Below are 20387 nucleotides of genomic sequence, written 5' to 3'. Positions count from 1 at the left end.
CGGCCCAGGACGTGTCGACCAAAATCCCATGGGGAGAAGCTGGACAAATCTTACTGCCTCCTTCACATATTTTCTCTCTCCTTCCTTCTATCTCTCACTTTGTTTTTCTCATAGACACATCCAGCTGTCTTGGCTCGTTTGCGCTCCTCACAGTTGCCCAAGTCACTAGACTGGTTCCCAGACAGGAAGCCAGCTCCAGCCAACGGAGGAAGTAGGGGATGGAAAGAGTAGCGGGGTCAGAACATCTGGACAAACACCTGCCCTACTGGAGCAGCCAAGCTGGAAAAAGGAGCAGAGCTGATCACACTGTAGCTCGGAATTCAGTGTTTAAATGTGTAGATCAGACGTCAAGAAAGTAACACAAAAGGACTCTAGGTTCAGTTACATTGTAATCCTTCATCCAAGTGAGACAGTTTGCAGATGTCCTTTTAAACTCAAGTTAAAAATGCGAACGTTTTCCACAGTAACTCAGATCGACAATTTCAAAGGCATCTCGATATAGAGGTGCAGCCAACTGCAAAGGAGTTATTTCAATCTGCTCACTCTGAAATTACAGAGGTAGAAATGTCAACCCAGTTAGCTTGCTAAAAGGACAGAGGCCATTTTCCATGCAGGGGAGCTGGTCAGTGTACGTTTGAACACGCCAGGGTTCCCCTGTTAGGAATGTAGCAATTTCAGTCACCATAGAGAAGACTGTGCTTCTTGCTGTTGTAGGACAATGTGCCAAAGGATCATTTTATAGCCCCCGCTTTAAAGGGGGGACTTGAATAAATCAAGCCAGTCTAGACCCCAGCCACAGCCAAAAGTATTTCAAGTTAAACCAAACAGTAGACAACTACAGCTGACTGGGAAACAGATAGGGGGACATTCAAGAGGTCTGAAGAAAAAAGCAGCAGGATAATATTTTTAGTCCAGTCATTTGCATATACAGAGAACGGTTCAAAAAGGAATCCTGATAAACCTGAAATGAAAAAGGTAAATAACAAAGCTAATCAAGTCTAGTGCAAGTGAATCTGATAAAGGTGGATACGTTTCGCTCCGACAACAGTGTTCAGGTTAGAGAGTGAGTGGATTTAGCAGTTCAAGTGAGTCCCCATGCACCAAAGAGAAGGATCCTGAAATATACAATACCAATGCACTAAGAATTAAGAATGATGAGTATCTAACTAATAATTAACTAAGGACTCTAGTCCTAGTGCATTGGTATTGTAGAGACTTAGTGAACAGACTGACAGAGTGCCTCAGTGGCGTGCTGTGTGCGTTAGTAGAGGGTTAGCACTGAGGTGGTTATGGCACATATATGGATGGACACACGGGTCTACCTGAGCTCAGGCTGTAGTGGTTTAATGGGTCGGCCACCCATGCATTGTCCTGCTTTACACTCTCCATCTCCAAATCTGCATGCAGGCGCACAGACGGATGGACGGGAAGGAGAGGAAGGTAGGAGCGGGGGAACGGAGAAGGAGAGAACGGTTCTGTTAGAGGAGGAACATGGCAGGAACAACATATTTTTTTCTGTTTCGAGACGGTCACTCAGTCAGATAGCTTGGCATCTGACACTTTCATAATACATAATTGGGCAGTGAATCCTTAAACTTTGTAGAGGTGCCATTGAAAGAAATGGCAGCAAATACAATCATTTTCACTGTCAAAATTGGTGTCAGGCAGTAAAAAGTAGCATTAAGTGTTGTAATGAACAAATTGAATTTGACAACCAGGTGTGAAAGGAGGAAACAATGTAGGTAAGGAAAGTGTGGCCTTGTTCAAATTCTTTAAAAGTGCATCCTTCCTACCTTCCTCTAATCACTGATTAGACATAATTGGAGAGGTGAATGCAATGGCTCCATCACATGGCTTTTACCTGTCCAGTCATTTTTTATCATTGATTACTTCAAGGAAGGAAAGAATGAAGGATGCCTTGAACGGGTCTTGTGTGAGTGAGGGGGATGGGAGAGGGGGGTGTATACCAGCACGCACAGGGCGGGAAGAGACTCCAGGAGGCAGGCCGCAGACCCGAGCAGGGGGATGCTGGGGTGGGGTGGCAGAGGGGATGACAGTGAAATAAACAACAAGATTAAACATTCATGGAGCAGAGTGAAGCCGTGCAAAAAAAACGACATGCAAATGGTCAGGTTTGTGACCAACATGGCAACCCAAAGAGAGGAGATCACCTAAAAGCAAAAGGGTTGGGCAAGCAAATGAGTAATTTCCACAGTGTGCCTTCTTTGTGTGCATTCAGGACACCATGTGTGACAGTATGACAGACAGTATGATGCATTATTTTCATATTGACAAAACACCATCTAATATGCTTGGAAACATTGGCTTTTACGTTTGTGTACCAGATAACATTGGGCCTTAACCCCTAACAAAACCTGAGACTGCATAGTTATGATGATGCTATTCCTCATTGCGGATCTTGTGGGGTGTGTCTTTTTTTTTGCCATGTCATCACTTCCCTGTTCCCTCTGCCTTGACATCATTCCCAGCAGGCCTTGCATGGTTCAGCTCCTACCCGGCACCCCACCCCAAAGCCACTTAGATGGTTCTGACACAGTCATTGGGTGATTCACCCCTTGGATTGAAAGTGATTTTTCAAGGCTGATTGAAATTAGGCTAAACGTGCCTTTGGCTGATCGAGCGAGTACATGGGGCTGTGTCCCAAATGGGACCTTATTCCCTATATAGTGCACTACTTTGGGCCAGAGCAAATGAAGCTTTGGCCAAAAGTAGTGCATTTTATATAGGGTATAGGATACCATTTCAGGATATAGGATAGGACAGGATGCCATGGAAAGGGCTTGGCATTACATTTACATTTTAGTCATTTAGCAGACGCTTTTTTCCAGAGAGCCTTACAGTCAGTGCATTCATATTAAGATAACTAGGTGAGACAACCACATTTCACAGTCATAGTAAGTACATTTGTCCTCGATAAATAAGTTCTCAGCAAAGTTAGTGCTAGTAGAAAAAGACAATGGGGGGGAATAAGACAGATGTGTTATTTAAGATATTCTTTGAAGAGGTTTCAGATGTTTTTGGAAGATGGGCAGGGACATGACAAAAAGAACAAAGAAAACAAAAACATTTAAAAAAAACATGACATAAGCTGCACTTTTCACGATCCATCTAAGAGCATTACCTGTGTTAGAGGGTGTCAGTCCAAGCATGACAGAGTTTCTACTACGCCTATCAAATCACATTTTATTTGTCACATACGCGTGTTTAGCAGATGTTATTGCGGGAGTAGCGAAATGCTTGTGCTTCTAGCTCCGACAGTGCAGTAATATCGAACAATTTCACAACATATACCCAATACACACAAATCTAAGCAAGGAATGGCATTGAAGAATATATACATATATGGACAAGCAATGACAGAGCGGCATGGACTAAGATACAGTTGAATATTATAGAATACAGAATATACATATGAGATGAGTAGTGCAAGATATGTTAACATTATTAAAGTGACTAGTGTTCCATTTCTTAAAGTGGCCAGTGATATTGGAATGTTGTGGCTGTACTTTCTGATTGTAATAGGGCTTTATGGTACACTCGCGTGTTGAATGGCTATGTTTGTTTTTGGGCACTGAGGTGGCTTATCTGTTTGCTTTGGCTAGCTATAGATCAGCAATATGTGTTTGCATTGGATTAGTATTGAAATTGTGCAAACAGAGACATGAGACAAGTTTAAGTGGTTATTCAAGAGCGTGGTAACTATGGATTTCATTTTTATGTTGTGTTCCAGTAGTGGAATTCACATTGGACACATATCGTACCAATACGGTAACATCACATTCGAGCAAAGATATCAATATAATTATCTAGGAGTTACAGTGCATTCGGAAAGTATTCAGACCCCTTCACTTTTTCCACATTTTATTACGTTACAGCCTTATTCTAAGATTGATTAAATTGTTTTTTTCCCCCTCATCAATCTACACACAATACCCCATAATGATGAAGCAAAAACAGGTTTTTAGAAATGTTAACACGTTTATAAAAAAACAGAAATATTACACTTACATAAGTATTCAGACCCTTTACTCAGTACTTTGTTGAAGCACTTTTAGCAGCGATTACAGCCTTGAGTCTTCTTGGGTATATTAATAATAATAATATGCCATTTAGCAGACGCTTTTATCCAAAGCGACTTACAGTCATGTGTGCATACATTTTTACGTATGGGTGGTCCCGGGGATCGAACCCACTACCCTGGCGTTACAAGTGCCATGCTCTACCAATTGAGCTACAGAGGACCACAATGACGCTACAAGCTTGGCACACCTGTATTTGGGGAGTTTCTCCCATTCTTCTCTGCAGATCCTCTCAAGCTCTATCAGGTTGGATGGGGAGCGTCGATGCACAGCTATTTTCAGGTCTCTCCAGAGATGTTAGATCGGGTTCAAGTCCGGCCTCTCAAGGACATTCAGAGACTTGTCCCGAAGCCACTCCTGCCTTGTATTGGCTGTGTGCTTAGGGTCGTTGTCCTGTTGGAAGGTGAACCTTCGCCCCAGTCTTAGATCCTGAGCGCTCTGGAGCAGGTTTTCATCAAGAATCTCTCTGCACTTTGCTCTGTTCATCTTTACTTGATCCTGACTAGTCTCCCAGTCCCTGCTGCTGAAAAACATCCCCACAGCATGATGCTGCCACCACCATGCTTCACCGTAGGGATGGTGCCAGGTTTTCTCCACGCTTGGCATTCAGGCCAAAGAGTTCAATCTTGGTTTCATCAGACAAGAGAATCTTGTTTGTTATGGTCAGAGTCCTTTAGGTGCCTTTTAGCAAACTCCAAGTGGGATGTCATGTGCCTTTTACTGAGGAGTGTCTTCCATCTGGCCACTCTACCATAAAGGCCTGATTGGTGGAGTGCTGCAGAGATGGTTGTCCTTCTGGAAGGTTCACCCATCTCCACAGAGGAACTCTGGAGCTCTGTCAGAGTGACCATCGGGTTCTTGGTCATCTCCCTGACCAAGGCCCTTCTCCCGAACTGCTCAGTTTGGCCGGGTGGCCAGCTCTAGGAAGAGTCTTGGTGGTTCCAAACTTCTTCCATTTAAGAATGATGGAGGTCACTGTGTTCTTGGGGACCTTCAATGCTGCAGAAATTTTTTGGTACCCTTCCCCAGATCTGTGCCTCGACACAATTCTGTCTCGGAGCTCTGCGGACAATTCCTTCGACCTCATGGCTTGGTTTTTGCTCTGACATGCACTGTCAACTGTGGGACCTTATATAGACAGGTGTGCGCCTTTCGAAATCATGTCCAATCAATTGAATTTACCACAGGTGGACTCCAATCAAGTTGTAGAAACATCTCAAGAATGATCAATGGAAACAGGATGCACCTGAGCTCAATTTCGAGTCCCATAGCAAAAGGTCTGAATACTTATGTAAAAAATGTATTTTTTTAAAAATATATATATAAATTTGAAACATTTCTAAAAACCTGTTTTCGTGTTGTCATTATTGGGTATTGTGTGTAGATTGATGAGGGAAAAAAAGAATGTAACTCATTTTAGAAGAAGGCTGTAACGTAACAAAATGTGGAAAAAGTCAAGGGGTCTGAATACTTTCCGAATACACTATGTTTTTCTTTTGCAGTCTAGCGTTGTGTTGAATACACAAGTCTCTTCAATCAATCCCTAGGCCTTTGCATTCACTAAACTTTCCTTTTGGATTCACCCTATTGTATGGTGGAGCCAGTCCTGAAATAAGTTTGAAAAGGCCAGTTAAACGTTTGGGTTGGTCGTGACTTCACTCATTCGGTGGTCTCTGCTGTTTGGTCTTTGCAATGACATGATTGGTTTTCCCCCAGGTGGAATGCTAGGTGCTTTAGCCTCAGCTTGCCTGAGACAGACAGACACTTGTGTAGAGCATTACCCTTACTCCTCCACAGAGTGGCACTAGCACCTGCTGCAGTTTGGTCACCATGACACACCACACATCCCATCCACCACATCATCACACCACACACTTACAGATGAGATCATTGTTGGGAATCCACCCCCATCTCACCAGACATTATCATACTCTATCATGTTGATATACACGGTACACATTTTCTATAACCAATTGCTTCCTGCTAGCAGAAATAGAGATATCTAGTTAGTCGTTCATAGTTAATAATGTCAAAGCCACAACAACAACTGCACATTTTTGATAAGGTATACTTGACACTTTATCCACACATCACCAAAAACAGCATAGCACCCAGTGGAAACGAACATTAGGCGATTCAAGGACACCTCACTGTGGTTGTTAGAGAGGAAGTACAGTACCTGGTTTTGGCACCGAGTTGGTGACGGACTGCGGAACCTTGTCGTTTATCAGCTCCACACACTCACTGGGAAAGAAGCCAACCTGGGAAGAGAGGCCACACAACACTTTTAGAGAGAGAGAGTGCGAGAGTAAGCAGAGAGGATGAGTAACCACGTGTTTGTGTGAGTGTGAGAGAGAGCGAGAAAGGGAACGCATTACCATTAAAGACTGATAAATAAGCTTCATCCACTTAAGAAGGCCCTTCTTCAATGTTGTGAGCCTAATATCAACATTTCACCACTGTGTATCTGGTATTTTGTTGGAGACCTCTCTCTGTATTAAGGAGTCCATAGGCAGTTGGTATTAATATGTACTAAAAGGTTGGTGCACGACCAGCGAGGGGCGTACTTTGACCCGAGGATACCACTTGGCACTGTGCTGTGCTCGTTGCAGTGTTCATTCAAGATCATGTGCCTGAATAGCTGCCCAAGCTATGGTATTTGTCACCTGATGCGGAGGTAAAGCCCAGTGGGGCGATATGTGTGTTTGACTGCATGCGCGTGTGTATAGCCCAAATGTTTTATATCAGAAGAAAGGTCAAGAACAGACTGTGATAGTTTCAATTCTCCACAGTCAACCAGAAAGCAAAATATCCTTAATCTTTGAATGTATTTACGAATTAACGATGAACATGAGTAAAACAACTAATTTCTGATCTAACACAACTGATCCTACCAATACAAATCGACATAAGATGCCTTCAGGCTAAACTGTGTGTTAAGAAATCCATTTTGAATAATAGAATAATATAAAACACTAGGCTTTACTTAAGGAGTTTGGAGGAAGAAGAGGTATAAATATTTTAGCGCACTTTAATGAAGACGGGGGAAACTGCTAAAACAAAGCCATTCCCAGCAGAGTAGTTTGACAAAACAATTCTGTCATTATCAACTAATCATCTAGTCCGCTGAGGAACAAATCTTAACTTGTGTGATGCCTAACATAGAGACCCAGACTACACTAATACACTGTCAAAAAAAGTGTTTCTATTTGCTTAGGAGTATATAATCTGCACGCTTTGCAACATAAACTGCCTCCATCTTGTAGTAATGTGACTGATAAGACGGTTGAAAGTTGAACGTAACTATCAAAGGGATCCAAGGTCCAGCTGTCTCGCGACTTACAAACAGTACTATACTATAGAAAGAGTTGACTCATGATGCGCATTCAACAAAAGAAGCTCACCCTTGCCATGCTTGGATTTTCTCTCTCCCTCTTTCTCACTCTCTGTTGCTCCTCCAGCTTTCTCTCTCCTTCCCTCCCTTTATCTCTTTCCCCCTCTCTTTCCCTGAGGCTCTGCAGGCAGGCTGGTAAATAAAGACAGCTATCAGCTGCCTATCCACCTCCAGTCACAGACTGACTCAGACTGCCTCTAGGGTGACTGACTGACCTCCGGTGGCAATAGGAGGGATGGCATGGACATCTGCTTTGTGATAGCAGATATACCATCCAATCAATGTTTCAATATCTAGTAGTAACATACAGTGGTGTTTCCTCCAAAATCCAGATTGGTTTTAAGGACCAACACTGTGTGTAATAACATAGTCGTGACATCTTTGTTGAAGACATGTATGTATGAGACAATTCTTCCTAGGAATGAGTGCCATGCTTTACATAATTGAAAAATCTGTTTAATATACCAAAACCACAAACAAACTACTCTCCTCTGTCAACTCAGCATATACACAGCTACAGTACAACAAACCAACAGGCAACAACAGCTTCCGAAGTTCCCAATCGTCCTTGCGTTCAATAACATGTTGTGAAGCCCCGTCCAATATGGCTGCCCTCCCAGCTGGCCTGAATCAGAGTGTTTGTCCCCCGGGGCAGCGAGCGGAGAGCCAAGCGCGCAGGAGGCAATGCTACGGGTAAGCTATGACCAGAACACTGCCAGGAGGCAATGCTACGGGTAAGCTATGACCAGAACACTGCCAGGAGGCAATGCTACGGGTAAGCTATGACCAGAACACTGCCAGGGTTCAATGCTAAGGGCACAGGAAGTTCAGCTGGACTGGATCAACAGATAACACTAAACTGGGCTTCATTGGTCTCAAAGAAAGACTATTGATCACTTTAAATGGAATACTGGAAAACTCAGCTAAGCTAATATAATCACATCCCGATCGAGAACAACCACTTATTTTGTACGCATTTTGTATGATACAATTCTGTAAGTATGTCTGTCTTTAACTGACAAGAAAAATGTTTCACCCAAATGAACAATATGAGCCAATATACATTTGTACACAGAGTAAAATTTGCTAAACAGCCAAACCAAATGTGAACCAAATGAGTAAAGCACAATAATAATCCTGGCCTTGTGGAGTCCCCCAGATTCTAGACTGCGACACAGTGTTTGTGTGTGTGCTTCTGGGTCACCAACCTGAAAGCCGTGCTTGCCCCTCCACCATGTGGTGTCCTCCTTGGGGGGCATGTCAATAACAGACACGATGTCCCCAACCTGTCAGGGGAGAGATAGAGGAGAAAGAGAAAGTGGGAGAGAGAAGAAGAGAGCGGGATAGCGGGATCAAGTCATGCTGTGAATACATTTGAGGGGAAACTACATACTAACTCTAACCAATACTATAGAAATGGTGGGTATTATTAGGGGTACCTTGCTAAGAAAAGTTTGGGAACCACTGACTGCATCAGAATGTATTTCTACATAAGAATTGCATGTAGTGTGTGAAAAGAGAAATGGAGAAACAACTCCCTAGGAACAATGTAATGTATTAAGGCGTCGGTATAAGAGTACCGTATTTTCCGCACTATAAGGCGCACCGGAGTATAAGCCGCAGCAGCTAAATTGAATGATATTGAATGATGTGTACATATATAAGCCGCACTGGACTATAAGCCGCAGGTGTTTTAATGTTTAATTACCATATGTAAGGGTTCGTGCACAGAGGGGATTGTCGGGAAAGAGATGGCTGCTTGAGGAAGCTCCCATTTATTAACATTTCAACAAACAAGTTGCATATTTGCATAACGTATTCAAGTGTTACCATTTAGTGCAATAGTAGCTACAGAACATATACTGTGCTGTGTAAACTGTACTGTATCACATAGCGTTTCAGACACAAACTTTTCAACTTTCAAACTTAAACGGTGCGCTCCCAGCGCACATACCGGCAGTGATCTACAGCAGTGGTTTTCAACCAGTGGTCCTTGAGGGAGTGCTAGGGGTTCCCCAGCAAAATTAGTTAATAGCGTCACAATCATTTAACCACTTAACTTTGGTTATTTTTGAAAAACCTTGAAAAAGTGTGCACATCTTTGAATATTTATCTACATTATAGCCTACAGTAGTACCATAACAAAAAACAAAGCTTACAGCGCTTGACGAGGCAATATCAATGGCTAAATTAAATGTGCAAAATAAAGCTTACAGCGCTTGACGAGGCAATATCAATGGCTAAATTAAATGTGCAAAATAAAGTGCCTGTAACACGACAGTAAGCGCGTAAGCCTAAAGTTGCAGCAACACGGCTGCTTAAAATATACGGTAATCAGCCTACCAGAAAAGTCATTAATCCTCGTCTTCATCTTTTAGGCTAAGGTGCAGTACACGGCTGTAACCAGAAAAGTCAAGTCATTAATCCTCATCTCCGTCTTCTTCCTGCGTACTAAAACCACCAAAGTCCTCATCTTCAGTGTCGGAAACGAACAGGCTCAGGGTGGCTTCGTCAGCCACTCTCCTCTCTCCTTCGTTGTCGCTCTCAAAACCAACAAACTCCTCTTCGTCACTGTCGGAATCGAACAGCCTCTGAAGGGCCTCAGCTGTGGCGGCGTCCTCCTCTTCATCACGCTGCAGTCCAGCCTTTCGGAACCCGTTAATGATCGTGGATGTTTTGACAGCCAGATTGACTGCCTTTAACTTAAAAGCTGCATCATATGCATTTCTACGTTTGTTTTCCATAATGAGGGTTTGTGTATGAAAACTTCCTTTGCACAAACTGTCTCGCTCTCGTAATGTCTGTCTGTCTTGCTCTCGTTCTGTCTCTCGTTCTGTCTCTCGTACCACTCTCGGTTCCACTTTTACTTTTGCACGCAACCTGTCTCACTTTTCCGGCCTCCAGCTTTTCTTGCTGGAGCCCGCCGCTTAAACGTGGGGGGAGCGGACCGGTCATAGAGCCCATAGAGTTAAAGTTGGTGGACTGTAACCTGTAAAATCCATAGATTTAGGAGGTCTTCTAGTGGCCGTTAGCTGTAAAAATCCATAGATTAGCCGCACCGTTATATAAGCCGCAGGGTCGAAAAATTTGAAAAAAGGCGCGGCTTATAGTCCGAAAATTACGGTAAATATGACGCAGATAACCTGTCATGGTATCCATACAGCAAAGAACAACGTGCTCATAAAATACATACGATTATTTATTACCGCATCCAAGCACATCCATTTATCCATGACATCTCCATTTGTATCTGCACATACAGTGCATTCACAAAGAATTCAGACCCCTTGACTTTTTCCACATTTTGTTACGTTACAGCCTTATTCTAAAATGGATGAAATTGTTTTTTTTCCTCATCAATCTACACACAATACCCCATAATGTCAAAGCGAAAACAGGTTTTTAGAAAATTTTGTAAATTTAGAACAAAATTAAAAAAGAAATACCTTATTTACATAAGTACTTAGACCCTTTGCATCCTGTTTCCATTGATCATCCTTGAGCTGTTTCTACAACTTGATTGGAGTCCACCTGTGGTAAATTCAATTGACTGGACATGATTTGGAAAGGCACACACCTGTCTATATAAGCCACATTTGACAGTGCATGTCAGAGCAAAAACCAAGCCATGAGGTCGAAGGCACAGATCTGGGGAAGGGTACCAAAAAATGTATGCAGCATTGAAGGTCCACAAGAACACAGTGGCCTCCATAATTCTTAAATGGAAGAAGTTTGGAACCACCAAGACTCTTCCTAGAGCTGGCCGCCTGGCCAAACTGAGCAATCGGGGGAGAAGGGCCTACATCAGAGAGGTGACCAAGAACCTCACTCTGACAGAGCTCCAGAGTTCCTCTGTGGAGAGGGGAGAACCATCTCTGCAGCACTCCACCAATCAGGCCTTATGGTAGTGGCCTGACGGAGGCACATGACAGCCCGCTTGGAGTTTGTCAAAAGGCACCTGACCATGAGAAACAAGATTCTCTGGTCTAATGAAACCAAGATTGAACTCTTTGGCCTGAATGCCAAGCGTCACATCTGGAGGAAACCTGGCACCATCCCTAAGGTGAAGCATGGTGGTGGCAGCATCATGCAGTGGGGATGTTTTTCAGTGGCAGAGACTGGGAGACTAGTCAGGATCGAGGGAAAGATGAACGGAGCAAAGTACAGAGAGATCCTTGATGAAAACCTGCTCCAGAGCGCTCAGGACCTCAGACTGGGGGCGAAGGTTCACCTTCCAACAGGACAACGACCCTAAGCACACAGCCAATACAAGGCAGGAGTGGCTTCAGGACAAGTCTCTGAATGTCCTTGAGTGGCCCAGCCAGAGCCCGAACTTGAACCTGATCGAACATCTCTGGAGAGACCTGAAAATACCTGTGCAGCGACGCTCCCCATCCAACCTGACAGAGCTTGAGAGGATCTGCAGAGAAGAATGGGAGAAACTCCCCAAATACAGGTGTGCCAAGCTTGTAGCGTCATACCCAAGAAGACTTGAGGCTGTAATCGCTTCCAAAGGTGCTTCAACAAAGTACTGAGTAAAGGGTCTGAATACTTATGTAAATGTAATATTTCAGTTTTTTATTTTTAATACATTTGCAAACATTTCTACAAACCTGTTTTTGCTTTGTCATTATGGGGTATTGTGTGTAGATTGATGAGGGGGAAAAAACGATTTAATCAATTTTAGAGTAAGGCTGTAACATAACAAAATGTGGAAAAAGTCAAGGGGTCTGAATACTTTCCGAATGCACTGTATGTCCATGTGAGTGTGTGTGCATGCATGCGCAAATGTGTTTCAACTCTCCCCGTCACCTCGAAGGAGAGCTCGTCGGCGGCCTGGGCGATGTAGCGTTTGATGACATGGGCGGCGGCGATGGCAGGCACGTTTATGGAGGACTCCTCATGGACCAGTAAGTGGTTGCCTTTGTTATCAACCTGGAAAACACACACACAGTTAGTGTCATATTTACTGTCTGTCAATGTAGACCGATTACACTGGGTTGGTGAATTACTGTTCTAGTATGTGTAAGTGAGTAAGGAAAGAGAGGAGCAGTAAGCGGGTGTGTTTAAGAGAGAGAAAAAATGGGAAACTATGTTTTATGTGTGGTGTATTTGTGTAGAGTGTTTGGGAGATTGATAGACAGACATAAACCCAGACAGAAGCTCACCTCCATCCATGTGAGGGCAGGCCCACAGTTGATCTTGTTGTCAGCGATAGCTGTGAGGCGGGAGAGGTAAGCCATCAGCATCTGGGAAACTGCCTGTGAGAGGAAACCAGAAACAGACCATGTGTAAAACATCTATATAAAACCACACAATACCCTTCTGTCACTGTAGCTCCACAGAGTAGTGTCGATTGACCTACAGCTGTAGGTAGTGTATGAGAATCCTGTGTGGACACATTGCGTGGTCTTTACAACTGATCCAGAGACAGCGTGGTTGTAGTGCAGATGATGGGTGAGGCTGGCATTAGGTGATACTTGCTAAGTAGAGCTGATCCTAAATCAGATAGTGGCCTCCTAACTGGATATACACTTAGACCATAGACTTTAAGCAGAAGTATCATCATCATTATCATGGCCGTCAGGCTGGCAGGCTCTTCAGGGAAATCTATCCAATCAAGAGGCCATTAACGAAAGAAATCAACTCTGGTTGCGTATCTGCCTAACACCAGGGGAGTATACAGTTTCAATTTAACTCAACCCAATAAGGCTGCTAAGTGAGTTTACATCCGCAACCAATCAAAAACATGAAGCACTCTCGTTCTTTAAGCAGGGCAAATGAATTTCAGGGGACCTTGATAATACATTTGATTCAGCAGAACACAAATATTTGTTTTGTGCAATGCCTTTTTTCTCTTGCACTACTAAAATATATACACAACTTAAATGCCATATGCAAAACTGAATTGCCCATGGTCTGCCAATGACCACTCACAGTCCTACAAATATGTTTCAGTCAGAGAAATGGCTTTTACTCTGTGTGCTTCACAAGCTAGTCGTCACTGAGGGACGGCTGTTTTTAGGTTTTACTGTAATTGTGTGTTCCTTTCACCAAGGTTATGTACTACTTCTGGACAGGAAGCAGTAAACACACAAACGTGTGTGTGTGTGAGCACATCTAGAACTGTAGGAGGGTACTAGAGTACTTTAGAGGCATAATGGATGCTCCAAAACAGTACAGCTGCACTCAGGCAGGATAAACACATCTCAATTATAGTTTCAAGTCCCTGTTCAAGGATTTCAGATGGGAGTCGTTTCAAGTATCACACAGCCCCCATAGATACATCCAAGAAAATACTCTATCAGCCACATAGTACATTGCAAATTCCACCATTTTGGTGGGGGATACCACGCTGGCTTTTCCAGTTGTGAAACCACTCCAGTCAGCTAACCTGCACTACAAATGGCTGTGTGTGTGCGTGTGTGCGTGTGTGTGTGTGTGTGCACGCGTGAGTGTTTGACTTGGGCATGAGCCAGAACGACATGATTGACTGAGCTCATAATGTAGTCAATCATAATGATACTGAAATTACGGTTGTTTCAATTTTTTTGGCCGACTTCTTGAGTAATGCACAATAGATGGCCACGAGATTTCATTAGGTCTGTGGTGGTCCTTCATATTCCATATTCTATAAAGGCTAGGACAATAGAAGAATAGCCTACTAAGAGACAGAGAGAAAACATTATGTGAGTGAGATGCAGTAGGTAACAACATACTCTTGTGTGTGTGTCACAGTCATCATCAAAAGCCATCGTTAGATCAAGTTAAAGTATCTCAGAGGAACTATCGTCTATGATGACGAGAGAGACTTGAGTTGAGAGAGCGAGATAGATAGAGAAGAAAAAAGACTGCATGAGAGAGAGAAAGGGCAAAAGTAAAGAGTGAATGGTGAGCGCCCAGGAGAGGGAATCAAACACTCCACTGGAGGCCAATTAGAGAGGAGACGAAGAGAAGAGAGAGAGGTTAGATAAGGGAAGAGGAGAGAGAGAGAGGTTAGATAAGGGAAGAGGAGAGGTTAGATAAGGGAAGAGGAGAGGAGAGAGAGAGAGGTCAGATAAGGGAAGAGGAGCGAGAGAGAGGTTAGATAAGGGAAGAGGAGAGAGAGAGAGAGGTTAGATAAGGGAAGAGGAGAGAGAGACAGAGAGAGGTTAGATAAGGGAAGAGGAGAGAGAGACAGAGAGAGGTTAGATAAGGGAAGAGGAGAGAGAGAGAGGTTAGATAAGGGAAGAGGAGAGGTTAGATAAGGCAAGAGGAGAGAGAGAGAGAGAGGTTAGATAAGGGAAGAGGAGAGAGAGAGAGGTTAGATAAGGGAAGAGGAGAGGTTAGATAAGGGAAGAGGAGAGGTTAGATAAGGGAAGAGGAGAGAGAGAGGTTAGATAAGGGAAGAGGAGAGAGAGAGAGGTTAGATAATGGAAGAGAAGAGAGAGATAGGTTAGATAAGGGAAGAGGAGCGAGAGAGAGGTTAGATAAGGGAAGAGGAGAGAGACAGAGGTTAGATAAGGGAAGAGGAGAGGTTAGATAAGGCAAGAGGAGAGAGAGAGAGAGGTTAGATAAGGGAAGAGGAGAGAGAGAGAGGTTAGATAAGGGAAGAGGAGAGAGAGGTTAGATAAGGGAAGAGGAGAGAGACAGAGAGGTTAGATAAGGGAAGAGGAGAGAGAGGTTAGATAAGGGAAGAGGAGAGAGAGAGGTTAGATAAGGGAAGAGGAGAGGTTAGATAAGGGAAGAGGAGAGAGAGGTTAGATAAGGGAAGAGGAGAGAGAGGTTAGATAAGGGAAGAGGAGAGAGAGGTTATATAAGGGAAGAGGAGAGAGAGGTTAGATAAGGGAAGAGGAGAGAGAGAGGTTAGAGAGGAGAGGACAGGAGAGGTTAGAGAACTGAGCTCAATAAGAGAGATTAGAGGAGAGGAGATGAGAGGAGAAAGGAGAGGTGAGATGATAGGAAAGCAGAGCAGAGGAAATGAGAGGTTAGGGGAGGACAGAAGAGGTTAGAGAAGAGGAAGGGATAGAGAGAGATTATAGGAGAAGAGAAATTTGAGAAGGGAGAAGAGGTTAGAGGAGAAAATCAGAGCCGAGAAGAGCAGATCAGAGACCATTGAGGTGGTGGGCACGGGGCCAGGCCAGACGTGGTGCCAGGCCCTCTCATGGCCCTCTCTCTTTCTCTCTGGGAGGTTCCAGGCCGCTCCTGCCACATCGATTCGAGGACATGAGCTGGCACCGTGTGAACCCAATCAGGCCAGGGCCGACCAACACACCCACAGAAGCCGAGTGTTGTAGCCCAGAGGAAGGGGTCTAATGGGGCACAAGCTGACGACATGTACGTGACACTGCCCTGGTTTTAAAAGGACCACAGCCTCGGAGCCTTTGTTTCTTTCCACAAGATGTGGCACGAACAGTACAAAAAAAAAATGTACACATGTATAACCAGATTAGCCCCAATTTAACCCACAGCCAGGACAAATCTGGCCAGGAGGAACCGGTGAAGATAAGGCAATTCTATATGTGGAAGGTGTGTAAATGCCCGGGTTTTTTCAAAAGGATGTTTGTTTTTCATTTGAGACTTCACTGTGGCACTAACCAGCCCAAACAATGGTTAACTATTTCACGAAAGCCATTTGTCACCTTGAGGGAGCTCAAAAAAGACGAAGCTGACAACATTTAAATGGATCTCCGGATAAATCAAATATTTCCCTAAACAACCCTCAACCGTCAAATGTTGCAGGGAGGGAGAGTGCAGAACGTTGACGCTGACACCACGTTTATCCTAAATGACAAAGCAGACCCCTGACTGAAAAAAAGTAAGACAAAAAAACACCAAAAAAGAAAGCCCAGACTTTCAAGGAATGAAAACAGTGTCAACAGTGCTATAATACTAAGCACTTGATTTGGAGGGCAAGTAGGCTTCTGTATAGAGGGCTTGCTTTGCAGAGCAGCAGAGAATGAAGGCCATGCACGGTCTGGTCTGGTCTGGTCTGGTCTGGGCTATAATAAGCAAGGCTTTCCTTGTTGTGCTCCAGTTGTTGGTTACTGTTGGTGATGAATAGCCTGGCGCTTCCCACAACACTTGTCCTATTCAGCGCACTAATCTAAAAGTGAACCTTCCCCTATGTGTGCCAGACAGTGTGTGTGCCAGACAGTGTATGTGCCCCAAATGGCACCCTATTCCCTATATAGTGCACTACTTTTGACCAGGGCTCATAGGGCTCTGATCAAATGTAGTGCACTATGTAGGGAATAGGGTACCATTTGCGCCGCCGTCAGTGTCTCTCCTTAGTCCCCCTTCCTCGAGTGTCAACATGGCCAAGCAAACACAGACCAAAAGAGGGCCAAGACTCTCCAGAAAGACAAAGACTAGAGAACATAGGGTAAAACAAGAGTAAAGCCAAGCACAACATGGAGGCCTTAAAGGGAAGGGGGACTGGCTGTCTCACTGAATCAATAGGGAGACTGATTAGTTGATTAGCAGTAAGTCTCCTGATTTCGCTGAATATTCGGACCAACTCTTTTCGGGTCTTAGACTTAACGAGTCATGGAAGACATTGTATAAGCTAATGTCAACTCATTTCGAACAGGCAATTTAGCGCCCCATGTACTGGCCTGCAGAACAGTGGCCATTGTGTATTGTAATGAGCAGGCAATGATGGTTAAAATACTAGTTAGGCTAACACTATCCAAATAACTGCAGTAGCTAGGTACCAAACTGGGCGCTTCAAAGAGGGAGCGGCAAAACAGCCTCTCAACAATACTGTTAGTGACATTTTAATTTAAGTCAATTTTCCCGTACAACAATTAATCCTGTAAGAACCTCTTTGTATTAAATGCCTGAAAGCTACAATCAAACAATGACAGCTCGAGCACGCAGCCCCCCGAAAAACAATTTGTAAAGCTGGGCTGTCTGAAATTACTACACGCCCACTCTCCGCTATTATTTGTCCCAGCAGCCGCGGACACAGATTAAACCGAAAGGGCCGACATCTTGTTCAACCAATCACGACTGAGGTAGGCCTATTTCCTCAGCCTTGTTTTGTGAAAACCCTAATAACTTGTTTTACCAGTCCTTTTTAGCGCTGAACATTCCACTACTGAAGGACCCATGCTTTCATTGTGGGTTTAGTAATCTGACCTCTTGTGATTAGTTAACATGCCGCCCGGGCCGCCCAGTGTTTCCCATTACAATGGGGACTGGAGAGAGAATCTGCATCCCAAATGGCACCCTATATAGTGTACTACTTTTGAGAACGGCCCATAGAGCTCTGGTCAAAAGTAGTGCACTATAAAGGGAATAGGGTTCCATTTGGGATGCACCCATAAAGTGCCTACCTTCGTGGGAGTCTCTATTTAGTGGGGAGAGAGAGAGCATTAGGGCCTTTTTTCCATTTACTGGAGGACTGAAGGATCATAATAGGTAGGCATTAACAGCCACTCCAAACTTCAAAGCCCATCGATTTAGCTGTAAAAATATGCCACAGTTCAAGTGGGCTTTTGCTGGGAAAACAACTGTAAAGAGTGAGAGTGTGTGTGAGAGAAAGAGAGCAAGAGAGAGGGGGGAGGGAGAGCGAGAGGGGGGGAGGGAGAGCCAGGGGGGGGAGGGAGAGCGAGAGGGGGGGAGGGAGAGGGGGGAGGGAGAGCGAGAGGGAGGGAGGGAGCGAGAGGGAGGGAGGGAGGGAGGGAGAGCGAGAGGGAGGGAGGGAGAGCGAGAGAGAGGGAGAGAGAGGGGGAGGGAGAGAGAGAAGGGGGAGGGAGAGAGAGAGGAGGGGGAGAGAGAGAGAGGAGCGGGTGGGAGAGAGAGAGGGGGGAGGGGGAGAGAGAGAGAGGAGGGGGGAGGGGGAGAGAGAGAGAGGAGCGGGTGGGAGAGAGAGAGGGGGGAGGGAGAGAGAGGGAGAGCGAGAGAGGGAGAGCGAGAGGGGGGAGGGAGGGAGAGCGAGAGGGGGAGGGAGGGAGAGCGAGAGGGGGAGGGAGGGAGAGTGAGAGTGGGGAGGGAGGGAGAGCGAGAGGGGGGAGGGAGGGAGAGAGAGAGGGGGAGGGAGAGAGAGAGGGGGAGGGGGAGAGAGAGGGGGGAGAGAGAGAGGGGGAGGGGGAGAGAGAGGGGGGAGAGAGAGGGGGGAGAGAGGGGGAAGGGGAGGGGGAGAGAGAGGGAGAGGGGGGAGAGAGGAGGGAGGGAGAGAGAGGGGGGAGGGAGGGAGAGAGAGGGGGGAGGGAGGGAGAGAGAGGGGGGAGGGAGGGAGAGAGAGATGGGAGGGGGGAGGGAGAGAGAGATGGGAGGGGGGAGAGAGAGATGGGAGGGGGGAGAGAGAGATGGGAGGGGGGAGAGAGAGAGATGGGAGGGGGAGGGAGAGAGAGATGGGAGGGGGGAGGGAGAGAGAGGTGGGAGGGGGGAGGGAGAGAGATGGGAGGGGGGAGGGAGAGAGAGATGGGAGGGGGGAGGGAGAGAGAGATGGGAGGGGGAGGGAGAGAGAGATGGGAGGGGGAGGGAGAGAGAGATGGGAGGGGGAGGGAGAGAGAGATGGGAGGGGGAGGGAGAGAGAGATGGGAGGGGGAGGGAGAGAGAGATGGGAGGGGGGAGGGAGAGAGAGATGGGGGGAGGGGGGGGAGATGGGGGGAGGAGGAGAGAGGGGGGGTGGGGGGGGGAGAGAGAGAAAGCTCCCGTCACAGCTCAGCAGGGATGGAGAGGCTTTCTAAACATGTAAACACAGAGACTATACAGCTGGCTCCCTCTTAACACCAGGCCATTAGACACCATTAAAAACGGCACAATTGGAGACTTTCACTAATTTAGGCCATGAAACAGCCTGCAACAAAGACCTAGGCAGGAGTTTGTAAAACAAGCAAAAACTGCATGGACATTGTACGGGTATTTCATTCTATCAAGGACACGGTCGCAAAACTTTTCTGAAGTGAGCCCTGTCTTTTGCCTCTGGTTTCTGTCTGAACCCTAAACTGTAATCATGTATAACCCTGAAGGGCATAATATAGTCCTTGCGGTCATAAAGCTCTGAGGCGGCATTCAAAGTGGGAGACTGGAGACTGGGGGAGACCATCTGAATGGGGATATAGGGGTCATGGGAGGGGAGGGGTGGCACATCGGCTGTACTGAGAGAGACCAGGCGTCTTACCTCGGCGCGATCCCTCAGACTGTCGAATCGAGGCAGCTCGGGCAGCTGTGAGAAGCGGCGGTCATATATGCAGAGGTGCAGGTGCTTGTCCAGGACACGAAAATCTTCATAGCTGCGCTTCACAATCCAGCTTCGGCCCTGAGGAGCAAAAACAAGAGAGTCAGCCAGTGAGAGAGAGAGAACATTTCAAAAGACAGGGGAGGTGCATGAGCCCTTGGCTGCTTTACTAGCCTGGTAACAGATACCCGTCACGCCCTAATTCAGAATCCACCGCTGGGACGGGGTGGCAGGAAGGGGGCTCTATGATTTTACTAGGGGGATCGGAGAGCGGGCAGGGCTCGACATTAACGCTTGTCCGCTTGCCCTCGGCAAGTAAAAAAAAAAGCAGATTATATGGACAAATGGACAAGAAAAAAATTATCATGCAAAGATCACAATATCAAACAATTAGGCCACTCTAATCATTTGTCCAGTTATAGTTTTTGGTCATCAATGAAAATCCTGGATAAGTCATGGTGTGTGCATCACTTGCGTGTGTTCCAGTTGGCCGTTGCCATGGAGAGAGAGAGAGAGAGAGAGAGAGAGAGAGAGAGAGAGAGAGAGAGAGAGAGAGAGAGAGAGAGAGAGAGAGAGAGAGAGAGAGAGAGAGAGAGAGAGAGAGAGAGAGAGAGAGAGAGAGAGAGAGAGAGAGAGAGAGAGAGAGAGAGAGAGACATTTGCGAAGCAGGTAAAATAAAGATATACAACAGACTAACTAGATAGCCAATTCAAATCATATTGTG

General features: G+C 45.5%; 1 protein-coding gene across 1 annotated transcript in view; it reads right to left on the bottom strand.

The window, feature by feature from the left end:
- Positions 1-20387, bottom strand: part of LOC311136268 (rho GTPase-activating protein 32-like) — a gene marked incomplete at its 5' end in the record, with an annotated part of 157636 nt that overhangs the window by 52639 nt on the left and 84610 nt on the right. Inside the window, 7 exons of the mRNA XM_084170399.1 lie at positions 1323-1397; positions 1978-2028; positions 6280-6361; positions 8703-8780; positions 12307-12429; positions 12663-12755; positions 19607-19744. Of these exons, the coding sequence (XP_084026525.1) occupies positions 1323-1397; positions 1978-2028; positions 6280-6361; positions 8703-8780; positions 12307-12429; positions 12663-12755; positions 19607-19744 (640 nt within the window). The remainder of the gene's footprint in view (positions 1-1322; positions 1398-1977; positions 2029-6279; positions 6362-8702; positions 8781-12306; positions 12430-12662; positions 12756-19606; positions 19745-20387) is intronic.

This window comes from Coregonus lavaretus, assembly GCF_964263955.1.
Source record: "Coregonus lavaretus genome assembly, chromosome: 10".
NCBI lineage: Eukaryota > Metazoa > Chordata > Actinopteri > Salmoniformes > Salmonidae > Coregonus > Coregonus lavaretus.
Note: the sequence above shows the minus strand (reverse complement) of the source record. Positions and strands in the feature narration are given on the sequence as shown.